Raw genomic sequence first — 12,308 nt, 5'->3', positions numbered from 1 at the left:
AACTGCTGCTCCTTTAGGGGAGGGGAAAAAAAAAAACAGGCTGCTGTAAGTGAAGCAGGGATTTAGGAGTTTGACTCCAGGCATATACATTTAAAGATATTGCCCAATTATATCTTCATTTTTATTAATTACCATTAGTCATTTATGGCCCCTTTTTAATTCAGCCTCTCAAGAAAAATATTACTTTAGGGAAAAAAAAAAAGTCATTTCATGAACAATTAGCAAAAGCTGCAGCTCTACTGAGTATTTCTCGAAGGAGAAATACTTGGGGGGGAAGAAATGTTTCACATCGACTTGGGCATGCGAGTAGTCAGATGAAAAGCCAGCCGAGATCTGAATGAAAGGGCGATGCTGGAGAGGGGTGATTTGGGCAGGGGAAAGTACAGAGTGTGGCATTGCTGGGTTCATCATCAGGCCTGCTGTTCATTACCAGCTTTATTAATGATTTGGAAGCAATGGGAAGCATTGTGTTAATTACAGTGGAAAACGACACTGCATTGGGAAGAGCTGAAACTGGCAGTGAGAGCAGAAGAGCAGAGAGAGATGCAGGGAGGCTGCAGATGGGAGCAGAGGGCCGGGGGGATACATCAGCGGATTTTCGTTTGATGCAGGACTGGGGGCTTTTGTACAGTTTTCCCCTGATAAAAGAGCACAAAAAGCATTTGTGAATGTGGAGGGGGCCCATGAAAGGTCAGACAGAAGGGGCCGGTTCGAGGCAGGCACCCATGGGGAGCCTTCCCCCCACCCTCGGTGGAAGAATGGAGCCTTGCCTGCAGTATTGGCCGCGCAGGGTCCAGGCAGAACAAAACCAATCGCCTTGGAGGGGAGGCTGATTTTAGAAGTCCTGCCTGCCTCTAGATTATATAGCAGAGCATAATCTGGCGCATTTTAAAAAAAAACTGTAGTGCTGCAAAAGTTAACACATGGCTCTGCCTGCTGTGCAGCCAAACTGAAGAAAGGGGGAGAAACAAGAATCCTAAATCCAGACAAATTTAGAAATCATGTTTAATGATAATCTAGAGAAGCCATACGGCAAAACCGAGGGAGCGAGCTGCTGCAAGCTGTCAGGGAGGAAACCCTCTGCCCACCGGATGCCACTGTTGCTCAACATTAAATCACATGGAGAAAACTCCTGTGGCAAGAGAATATTTGATGCTTAAAGACACTGTCATCGTGGAGGTAGGCGAAGATGGCGAAGCCAAGGACGGAGGACTGTGTAAAACTTCACTTTTACTAAGTGGGCCCTAAAAAAGCCCAAGTGGGGTTTTATTGTGCGGGTCCTCAGGCTGACAGGCTCCATTAACCATCAGCTAATACTGCAGAGTCAGAGCAAACCCAGTGTCATGGCCCTGCGCCATTAGAAAGCATCCTTCGTCCCAGCACAAGACCTCAGGGTGAAAATCTTTTGCATGAAGAGCTACCGGCATAAGAGCCGAGCCTCTCGGCTCTGCATTGCAGTTGGCATGGTGCGCGCCATCCCTCCACGCCCCACATAAATCTACAATTTCTCAGCCTGGTGCCTTTGGAAGCCACATGCTGATACGCTTATATGGGAAAAGAGACCAGACAAGGTTCAAATAAAGAGCTCAAGTAATAAATAAACATGAGGTCAGTATGGGAACAGCAATAATTGCTTTGTATGACAAGATTTGCATAGCAAACATTTGTGATTAATGTACAGCCTACGTTAGGTAAGGAGCCTTTGCTATTGTTGCTCCATCTGCACCTTCCAATCTTGAAGGTACGGCAGCTCCATCCAGAGCAATTAGTCACTGTTTACTGAAAGGCAGATAGAGCAAAATTCTTCTAGTTCATTATCTGAGTGAGTTTCATCCCGCAGCCTGCTGCCGGATCCATTTCTGCGATAGAAAGGAATTACGCTTCTTTCCTTGGGCTGTTGAGGAGGGACGATTAGCACTGCTGCTAATCCCATCGGCAAGGGCTCCGGCTGGTTCCCGGCCTCTCCTGGCTGGGCTCACCCAAGTGATGTTTGCATGGAAAACCCTAAGCAAGCTGCTAAAGACCCACACGTCAGGGCTCTGCTTCCCCACTGCCTTTTCTTTCTCCTGCCTCTGCGCTGGCCGGTGGAATTGCTACTTTGCCACCGCTGATGTACGCCGAGCTGTCACGGGGAGGTGAGACGCAGCTCTGGGGGCAATAAACCTTCCTTCTTTACAGTCCCTTTTCTGCAGAGTCCAGCTACTTCCTTTCAGCTAAAACTTTCAGCTCTTCGGGAAAAGATCTGTAATCTGAGTTGAAATACCGTCTAGATTTGGGGATTTATTTTTTTTTTAAAGATGAGCAAGCCTCCAGCTTCACTGGAACAGAAGCAGTATGGCAGGAGGGGCTGGGTGGGGGTGGGGTTGATCCTCTGAAGTTGAGTGGATTCCTCTTCTGTTGGAGCTGACTGGAGGGAAGATGCTTACTGCCGCACTCGTCCACTAACTCTGCTTGGGGGTGCTGGGAAAAGCTGTGAGGGTTGCTGGGAAGAGGAACACTCCAAGAAGTGTTGCGTAGACCAGATAGAAAGGGGTGAGGAGAGCTCCTTCATGCTGAGGAGCTCCACAAGGGCTGGATCAGGGTGTGGAGGCAGCAAAAACTTATCTTGAAGCTCACATTTTTAGGGAAATAAAATGAAGAACTGAAGATGCTTCTACGTTCTTCTCTTGCATGCCTGCAGAGTTCATTTCAGCTCTGACTGAGGCTCTGAGGTTGCAAATCAACTCATCAAGAGTGATAAACGGCAGCTACTCTCTCAAACCTGTGATGAGACGTTGAGAATTTCAGTCGCTCTCTTGTCGAAACAAGCCTTGCCAAGACGCCAGTCCCCTGGAGCCATTAGGGAGAACGTGTGTATTGGCATTTCAATCCTGTGCTGGGGTGGGTGATAGTGAGGGGGATGCCGTGGCAGCTTCGTTGGTGCTTGCAGGACCCCTGCACTGCCATTGTCCCCACCGGGGTGCATCTAGGAGGTGCCACCAGGCTGGCAGGGGCCATCAAGATGGCGGATATGTAAGGCACCTGTGGGAGATGCCACCACACCTCTGTGCCCCACGGCTTTGCAGGTCAGTTGGAAAATGTGGCTGCTCGTCAGCTGTTTCGGTGCGAAGTCCACCCACCATGTTGGAGAGTGAGATCCAAGGTGCCACCACCCCACCCTGTCGCCCTTAAAACCTCACCCTCTTTTCTACCTCTTCTACCCCAAAGCTTTCCAGTCACTCTGCCTAAGCGCCAGCTGCCCCCAGCCCCCCCCAAATTTATTGGGGGCCAGCTGCCCAGAGTGGCACCCCGGCATTGAGAGCATAGCGCGGGACACTTTGGTCTTTGCACTGAAGCGACGTGGGGAGGTGTGAGGCTGCAAGGGGCCAGCGTTGGGGGGGGTGCGTGTGCTGTGCGGGGGGAGCACCCAAGGGGAGGAGGGCAATGCCCCATGTCCCCGTCTGGATGAGGCGTCGGGGGAAGCCCAAAGCAGAGAGGAGCCTGAGCGGGCTCACACAGTCCCTGAGGCTTTTCACGCTCAGTGAAATTCCTGAGTCTAAGGGAAATTCGGCTCAACCCCATGCGGCCTCTCCGTTGCTTCGTTAAGGTTGTCCCTCTGCCGTTTGCTGGGGGCTCCCCTCGGCCACTCTGGGAGGTGTCCCCGAGCGCCCCCGTGTCCTCGCCACCCTGGCTGCGTCTTGCCACGGGACGACAGAAGGGGAAAAGTTTCCCTCGTGGCCTCCCGCCGGCCCTCGGGCGCCGCGCGCTCGCAGTCGCGCACCCAGCTGCGATTTTTGCTCGCTCCCTCGCACCCACGCGCGCACAGGCACAGCTAACCCTGTTTTCCCACGGCACGCAGGGCCACCGACCCACGACCCCGACCACCCCGCATTTTCGGCGGAGAAAGTGAAAGCGCGCAGCAGCACGCGCACGGAGGCCCGGTTTGGGGTTTTGGTTGGTTTTTTTTTTTGGGGGTGGTGGGGGGGAAACGGACGCCCGCGCGCGCCGCACCTGCCCCTCGTCTTTGGGAGGGAGGAGCGGGAGCGCGCGCCGGCCGGGCCTCGCGTCGGCCCCTGTCTCCCCGCGCGGCTCCGCAGGTGCGGAGGGGGGTGGGTGTGGGGGGGCGGGGCGGTCCCGCGCGGCCCCCGCCCCCTCGCTCCGTCCCGCCGCTCCTCCTCCTCCTCCTCTTCCTCCTCCCTCCCTCCTCCTCCTCCTCCTCCTCCCGCTCCCTCCGCGCCGCGCCGCTCCGCTCCCCGCGTGTTGGCGGCGCAGCGCCCCGTGGCCGGCGGCGGCAGCGGCGGCCGCCCCGTCGGCGCCGCGGAGCGCCCGCGGAGGGGCGGCGCTGGGGGCGGCGGCAACTTTTGGGAGCCGGCGGCGGCAGCGCGGAGGCTGCGCGGGGGATGGCGGCGGCGGCGGCGGCGGCGAGGCGGCGGCGCTGAGGCAGCGGCGGCGGCGGCGGCGCGATGCCGGCGGCGGCCGGGGGGCTGCTGTGGTGGAGCTGCTGCGTGCTGGCGGCGGCGGCCGCGGCCCCGCGGGCCGCCGCGGCGGCGCAGGCAGGTGGGTTGAGCGGCCCGGTACGCGGTGAGGGGCGGAGGGAAGGTGTGTGGGGGGGCGTGTTATGGGGTCGGGGTGAGCGGCACTCTCCCGCCAACTTCTTCGCGGGGCTGCGGGCGGAGGGTCCCCGTCCCCTCCGCGGGGTGCGGGAGTTTGTTCGGGTCCCGCGGAGAGGCGGCGGCCAGAGGGCGACAAGCCCTTGCGGGAGCCGGCGAGCAGCGGAGCGAAGCCGAGGGGAGCGGGTGGCCGCGCATCTTCCGCGCAGCCCGCCGCGCCCGGGCAGCGGCGTGACAGCAACCCTTTCCCGGCAGCAGCTCCCGTGTGTCCCCGGTCGGGTGGCGGCTGCCCGGGCTCCGGGGTCGCCCTTCCCCTGCCAGACCCCCGCCGGGCGCGGGGTCCACGCTGCGGGCAGGTGCCGGTGCCGCGGCCGCCCCGACGGGGCTGCGCGCTCCAAAACTTCGGGCTGTGCCGGGCGGGCGAGGAAGCGGCTTTCCCCGTACACGTATATATTGCCTCTATAAGGTGTGTCCGAACGCTGCAACATAAACATAGGTCCAAGTGTATTTGCGCACGGTTTCCGCGAGCAGGCGGCTTGGAAGTTAAACCCAGCAAAGGAGCGTTTTCCTCCAGTGGGGTCTGCCCCGATGGTTTTTTTAACTTTCTGGAGGGAAACTTGCAGCGTTGGCTTGATCTTCTTTTTTCCTTTCCTTTGGCATCTGAGCAGCGCTCTCCGCCGCCGTAGGACGGGGCTGTGCTGGTATAAGTCGCCCGGGGAGGGCACCGGGATCGCCGCCCGCTGCATCGCGCTTCTCGGGAGCCTTCGTTGTGAATAAAACATTAAAAGGAAATCTCTTCAATCTTTGTAACTTTTCTTTTCCTTTTTTTTTCCCCTTTTCCCTCTCCTCCCTGGTGATGCAAAATTTATGATGTTTGGGCGGTATTGGTGCAACAGCTCCTCGTTCTCACAATTCAGTTTATATTTTGAGGCTTTATGTAACTGAGATGATGATACGTTTGATGAGAAGTGAAAGAAGCGTGTCCCGGCTTTGCTTGCTTCACAGGCAGTTTTGATCTTGGTGCACAGTTTACTTTTTTTCTGTGTGTGATTGTTTCCTAATCCTTGAAATCAGGAGGGGTGAAACGCTGGGTTGCTGCTGTTTCCTCTCATGTTTTCTTTTCCTGCAGTTTGAATCAGTAAATCGTAGCTGAAGGAGCATTATATTCCTTGTTTCACAGGCTCGAGTTTGCTGGACCTTTTTGCCTGCCTCCCTGTTCATACGCAGCCTCTCTCTTCCCCCTGGCTTGGTACTTTTCTGTCTCAGACTTTCCCTGTAGCCTGCCCCGATTTCGGGTGGCAGCCGTCCCCACTGGGCTGCTCCCGTGCTCTCTCTCCAGCCCTCCTGCCCGCCACTCAGATCACAAAGATGCTCCCTTACTAGGTTTATACCCCAGTGAAAATAAAAGGCATTGGTCCAGGGTGGCTCACCTACCTTCCTGCTGCCTTACGGGAAGCTTCCTGGATCTGTGCTGCAGCAAAGCCTCTATGCCCTGCACTGTGCAAAACAAGAAAATCTGATTATTAAAATAACGGGCTTGGAGTGACGTTTTCTATTTGGAGGTGTTTGGGCACCGCTGTGGGTGATGGCAGCTATTAATGATTGATACTTGCTGCTTGGCACTTGCTAAACTAGCGTGGCAGGCTGGACAGGTGAGCTTTGATTTGTAAATATTTAGGGCTCTCCTGGCTTTTGGGGCGTTAGAATGGGGCTCTGGCTGCCACCTTCATTTTAAGTGCATCAAGAGAGATGGCAACCCCTCTGCTCGTGCAAGCAAGCCGTTGCCCTAACTTTTGATTTCATTACCCCAGTGTCTGTTGGCTAAGATGCAAAGATGTGAATACATTGGGGTTTTTCGATTTCTTCTATCTCCAAGCTCGGGCATATAATATTTGCAGCGCACGGCCCAGCCAGGGTCACGTGAGCCAAACAGCTTGGGCTGTTACCTGGAAGCTGGTGAGTCTTTGTTCTGCTTGGAAATAGCTGATAAATTAACTCCCGTTTCTGATATATGGGGCTGTTGAGTTGTTACATAATTACAACCAAATTAACTTAGCACTGTTTGAAGTACTCAACTGCTCTGAGAAATTAATTGTAGTTCACATGTTTTTGCACCGGGGTTTGTTCGTGGTGTGTGTGTTTTTTGTTCCCCCCCCCCAGTGAGGAGCACATTCAGGCTGATGTATGGGCAGGCTTTGATTTCATGCCACTGCTTCTCTTTAGGCCATGTCGGATGGGACATGCCACACGCCTTTGGAGAGCTGCAGCAACTCTCCTTTGCAGCAGCCCTCCTTGGCACCTCTCCCGTTTATTCCGCCACGATGTCTATTTGATGGTTAAAATTAGGCTGAGCTCCGAGTGCCTTTGCAAAGGCATGATAAATATTGACTGGGAGTTTCAGCCTGTAGCTGCCATCAAATGAGTCAGTCCCTACAAAGGGGACGTCCCGTCTCAGCCCCCTTACCAAAGGGGAGTGGGTGCTGTTACAGCCCTGCGTCCCTCCTGGGAGCCCCGCTCCCTCCCGTGCATGTCTGACTTCAGGGCTGTGGTGTGTGGGTGCGTGGGGAGGTTTCTGCGTGGTAGCCAGGGCACGCCGTCACTGTCCCTGTGTGTCCCCTGACGGCATTGCGAGCCAGTGCTGCTGCAGGGCGAGGAGACTGGATATGGCCCTGCTGTTCGGGGCATGCCCAGGGAGCCTGGGGCAGCTTCGGCACCGGTTGTACCGTGCAGGCTGTGTGTGTGCGCCTGCCCAAGCAATACACTGCAAAGTGCCCGAGTGACTTAGTTGTGACTTTTTTCTCTTTTTTTGTTTGCTTTTAAAGAGATGGTAATTGATGTATATGTATATGGATTCTGGCACTAAGAGCTGCACTTGTAATTAACATGAAAACTGTAATAATAAGGACCTGAAATACATGCCTATGAGTAAACCAAATGAGACTTGGCATTAGAAGCTCATGAAGGCAGAAGTCCTCCTGAACCCACACGGTAGCAAAGCAGGACAGGGAGTGGGGAGAGCCATATTGTGTCCCTTGTGAGAGCGGCAGCGGAGGGCCCAGCACTCTGCAGGTGTGCCAAGCCAAGCTGCAAGTGCTGCTTTGCACTCCTGACCTGCATTTGTAATGGTGAGTTATTCTGAAATCTGCCCTCAGTTTTCTAGCAGTGAATTATCTACAGCCCTTAATTTAACTAAATGTTTTCTTCTATTTTTTTAGGGGATGTTAGAGTTGTTTGGGTTTTCTTTTTAATTAAGTAAATTTAAGCAAACCACAGCAAGTTCACTCCCACTGCATGTGAAAGTGCAGCCTATCATCAAGAGTATGCACGTACTCAAAAGCTTTATGCAAGTCAATGCCAGAGCTGGTGGGCTGCGAGCCTTTGCTATGGGGCGTGCGGGGCGGCGTGCCCGCAGCCTTGCTGCGCGAGCATCTCTAGGTGGCAGCAGCCCCCAGGAGCTCCCAGGCAGCAGGACGCGCAGACAGAGTGGAAGATGTGATTTCCCAGGCTCTGGTCCCGCTGCTGAGCAACCCCCTGCACCTATCTCCTGGGCTCGGGAGCAGCTTTTTGGGTGGCTGGACGGGAAAAGGGGTGCAGGGAATTGTCCATCCCTAGAGTCCCGTCCCCACCTCCTGTGCCCTCGCATGCAGGATGGGGAGATGTAATAATGCGCTGTCCCACTGACTCAAAGACTATGAAGTGCTTCACGTGAGCAACTGAAGCAGCTCAGGTGACTTCAAAGAGGAGTTAAGGATGATTTGATCATACTCAAAGGTGCTTAAAACTGGGAGCGAATCTTTAGGTTTATATTCCAGAGGACTTGTTAAGCTAACCAGTAAGTCAGGACTGGACTGATGACTGGGTACTGAAGGTGAACAGGTTCAAACTGGAAACGAAATGTATGCTCTTTATAGTGTAGTAACTGTTGTGGCAAGCTAGGAAATCAAAAAGGTACCCTGTCACCAAGCACCACTAACTTGGATCGCATGGTCCTTTTAAAATACATGTATTTGCTGAAAAGGATGGTGTAGCCCAAACATTTCATTTTTTTCTTTTTTTTTTTTTAAATGTCCATTCTGGTCCTTTTCTCAAAAAGCAGGTGCTTTAGCATCACAGTGAACCCTCTGATTTCTTTAGGACAGTAAGGGTGAGCTGGTGCCAGGTGGTTGGTATGGGGCAATACGATAGCCCCCTGGAAGCTTCTGAACTTGCTTTGTGTCCTGCCTGCACAGATGGGGATTTAACACTGTGCAACCAGACGTTCGTGCTCTTAAGACTATTGGTAAGTGATGGCAGCTCTGTAGGAACAGCTAAGCCAGGTCTGCCTGCCCCCACGGACTCTGCCACTCTTGGTGTGCTGAGGCAATTTTCCTGGGAAAGGAGTGGGGGCTTGTTCCTGGGATTTACTTTTTGCTGTGGCATGAGCGAAGGCAGGAGGAGGTGACCTCGGCTGTGCTGTTTACCATGTGTTACACGTGTGCTGACAAGTCCATGGAGTGTGCAACGGGCTCTTGCTTTCACTGACTTAAATGTTTTCCTTTTGCAAACAAGCGCAGGCTGCTGGTGGATTTTGTGTGCCCACGTATCTGAAGCTGAATTATCCCATGGGAGCACTGGAGTCCGCCAGAAAGATTCATCATTTCAGCAACTTTAGTTAATGTTTGTTTAGCAACTTCTTGCTTTGGACGAACAGTTTAAGCCGTGCTTGGTGTCAGCTTCCCTGTGATGAGCTGTGCGTCCACGTGATAAATGGACGGTCTCACTTCTGCACTGTCAGCTACCTCTGCTGGGCATACGGGCACATGCCAAGCCTCCTGAAGTCTTTGAACAGCTGCTGCTATATATATATCCTTTTTTTTCCTCAGCCTGCCAGGGAAACTCGTCCTTCTTCCCACTTTGCATAAAGGGGATGCAAAGTCCAGGACAGATGAATATTTGCTTGTGTATCAGTCTGACAGGGTCTGACACTGGCAGGCGTTTGGACAGCAAAGCCTGTAATTCAAACTGCAGGAGCACGTACTAGTCACACTGTAAACTTGTACTGTAAGGAAACCAAGAATATAAATACGTATGAGGAATAGAAATTCATACTGTAAGAACATTGAGAAGTGTTTCTACTTTCCAGTGATAACTGGTTTTTTTTCCATGCCAGAAGCCTATAAAATCTACCTTCTGACAGAGGAGGAGGCAGGAAAATAAAGTCAATAAATGGGAAAGAAAGCGTCAAACTTCTAGTGGATGCAGTTCTTTCCAGAGCTATAAAAAATGACCACTCATTGTATACTGTTTCTATGACGTCCTTCTTAGAGATTTCTAAGATGTGCTAATTTCATGTTTGGTTCCTCTGTCTCCTGAATTCTGGGCAGCTGGGTGTACCGTAACTGAATGGGCATTTATAACCTGATATGTCTTAATCTTTTCCTCAAAAATCAGTGTGGCAACGTGGGCTCTTTTCACCTGGTGACATGACTCCTGCATCTCATCACTAGCTGGTGTTAAGCTTACAGAAATCTTCCAAAACCTGTCTGGTTGGGCATAGGTCTTGGGGACCAGCCCATAGCTGATGCCAGGGAGGGATGAACCCTTCCTCCCTAGTGGTCATGGCTGGTTTCCAGCCACGCTAGGGTGATGCTGATGCACCCTTGCCTCCAGCAGCATTGCCCCACTCCACCAAATGCGAGAGCCTGTTGTCCCCCTGCTGTTACTTGGGGTGGCTCCTACCTGCCATAAGCCTCAGTGCCTCCGTTCTTTGGAGTGTGCACCAAACCATCAGTTGCAACTGGGAGAGTAAGGGAGCTGGGGAAATGGAGTCTGGCAGGGCTTGATGAAGGCTTGGCCCCTGAGGTGCGGTTCAGCCCTGTGCTGGCAGTGGGGCCAGGGGCTGAGCTGCCCCATGACAGGCAGGTCTCCATTGCAGGGCATGCCCCCAGTGTGGCTGGGGAGGATGCAGAGCTGGGGGACATGCTGCCTACAGGTTTTAAATTCAGGTGGGGAGGCTACTGTGGCTCTGAAGGACATTATCTGACTTCACCCACAGCTGCTTGACTAAACTGCCTGTTAAACGTCTTAAGAGCTGTGATACCTGACCTCTCTTTTTTTTAACCCCTCCCGTGAGTTTTGTGGCATTCTTGTTGATGAAAGAAACGAGTCAAGTCAGAGAGAAGTTGAAGAAAAAAGGTTGCACGCTACAAAAAAACTAAACCACTTCTGAACAAAGTTGCATGTGAAATGGTGACACAGCCTCGGCCGTAGCACTGCTGCAAGAGAGCACACTACTCTTGTATCTAGGGTCAGCAATAATACAGTGGGTAAAGCTCTGAAACCTGTCCCTGTCCTACTGACTTTTGGCATGGCTTGGCTCCTGTGCCTCATCCAGGCCATTCCAAGTGGTATTTCCGTACTCTTCCTATTTTCCCAAGAAAGCGTCTCCTACAGGGCAGGTGTGTGTCCCTTCCTCATGCTTGTGGCTTGGTGAGGTGCCAGAGGAGATCCTGAGATCCGCTTGCACACTTTACATTTACCCATGTCCTTAAATACCTTGGTGTGCAGAGCTGAACATGCTGGCAGGAGATTTGCAGCAGCGTTTTGCTCGCTTGAACCACAGCAAGATGCTGAGTACCATCTCCTGTGGATGCAACTCCGACGGCAAGAGCCGGCACTGGCAGGATGGAGCCGTTTTGGTGCGTGGACAGGAAGAAAAATCATCACACTTAACTTGATACACATCCTAATGTTCAATTTCCATTAATTGAAATTACGTTGAAATATCGAACGTTTTAAGCATAAAAGTTTATGTACCATGGTTAGTATGCTAATGGAATATTTCAGTAATCTTTTAGGGTTAGCCTCACAGCCAGATGCAGTGATACACATTTGTTTGTAAGAGTTATTTTGCTTAAACTCCTTTTCCAAGAGCGTCTGTATAGTGGTGACTGTTCCTCGGCCGCATGGTGGCTGCCATCCAGCTATAATTTTAAGGTTTTTTTGATCTGATCTGCTATGCAAAGTTGAATTGTGGATATTTTTGCTCTTTATCTTTGGCAGTAAAAATGTATATATCTAAATTTAAATTGCTGTTTGGTGAGGGTATGTGACAGTATTTAGAATTCAGTATTATTTTTATTATCTCTTTGAAAGGACAAAAAAAGGCTCATTTATTTCAAGAGATATTTCTGTAGCACATAAAGATACCAGTGAAGTAGCTAACGTTTTCCAGTTGTTGACTTCAAATTTAGCAACCATTGTCCCCGTTGATATATTTGATGCTCTAAAAATGTACTTGCCATCAAGTAGGAAGCTGAAGTGATTGGTAGGCAGATAATATTCTTTAGTAGCTATTAATAATGGTCAGAGGATGTACGCATTGGAGTGTGTGGAAAAAGCCATGGAATAGTATAGGAAGGAGGCAAAATAATGTATATGGCTGCTTTATTTGAAAGCTGCCTTTATTACTCTATCCGTATGTACCGCAGCAATTGCTGCCCGAATTAGCACATCTTGAGCAGGAGAAACTGATATGCAAACAGAATGGTGTGCAGCTAATTTTGTTTAGCAAATTGAGATCTGATCCCTGCTATTTCACGCCCTCCGCAGCCTGACTCAGTTGCTTGTTGCAGCGTCCTGGGGACCAGATTCTGCCGGGGGTTTTGTGGTGTAAGGCAGGACTCTCCTCTCCCTGGAGCCAGCAGAGCTCGTGGGAACAAGGGAATTATCCTATTAAGA

General features: G+C 51.9%; 1 protein-coding gene across 4 annotated transcripts in view; it reads left to right on the top strand.

Moving 5' to 3' along the window:
* Window positions 1–4,418: 4,418 nt before the first annotated feature.
* The window catches only part of ERBB4 (erb-b2 receptor tyrosine kinase 4), a 647,409-nt gene continuing 639,519 nt past the window's right edge, over window positions 4,419–12,308 (top strand). For all 4 annotated transcript variants that reach the window (XM_075094047.1, XM_075094045.1, XM_075094049.1 and 1 more), the window contains exon 1: window positions 4,419–4,536. In XM_075094047.1, coding sequence (XP_074950148.1) covers window positions 4,443–4,536 — 94 coding nt within the window. In that variant the 5' untranslated portion in view covers window positions 4,419–4,442. The remainder of the gene's footprint in view (window positions 4,537–12,308) is intronic.

Source organism: Phalacrocorax aristotelis, chromosome 5 (assembly GCF_949628215.1).
Source record: "Phalacrocorax aristotelis chromosome 5, bGulAri2.1, whole genome shotgun sequence".
Lineage (NCBI taxonomy): Eukaryota > Metazoa > Chordata > Aves > Suliformes > Phalacrocoracidae > Phalacrocorax > Phalacrocorax aristotelis.
The sequence above is the reverse complement of the archived record's forward strand: the minus strand, read 5'-3'. Positions and strand labels throughout refer to the sequence as shown.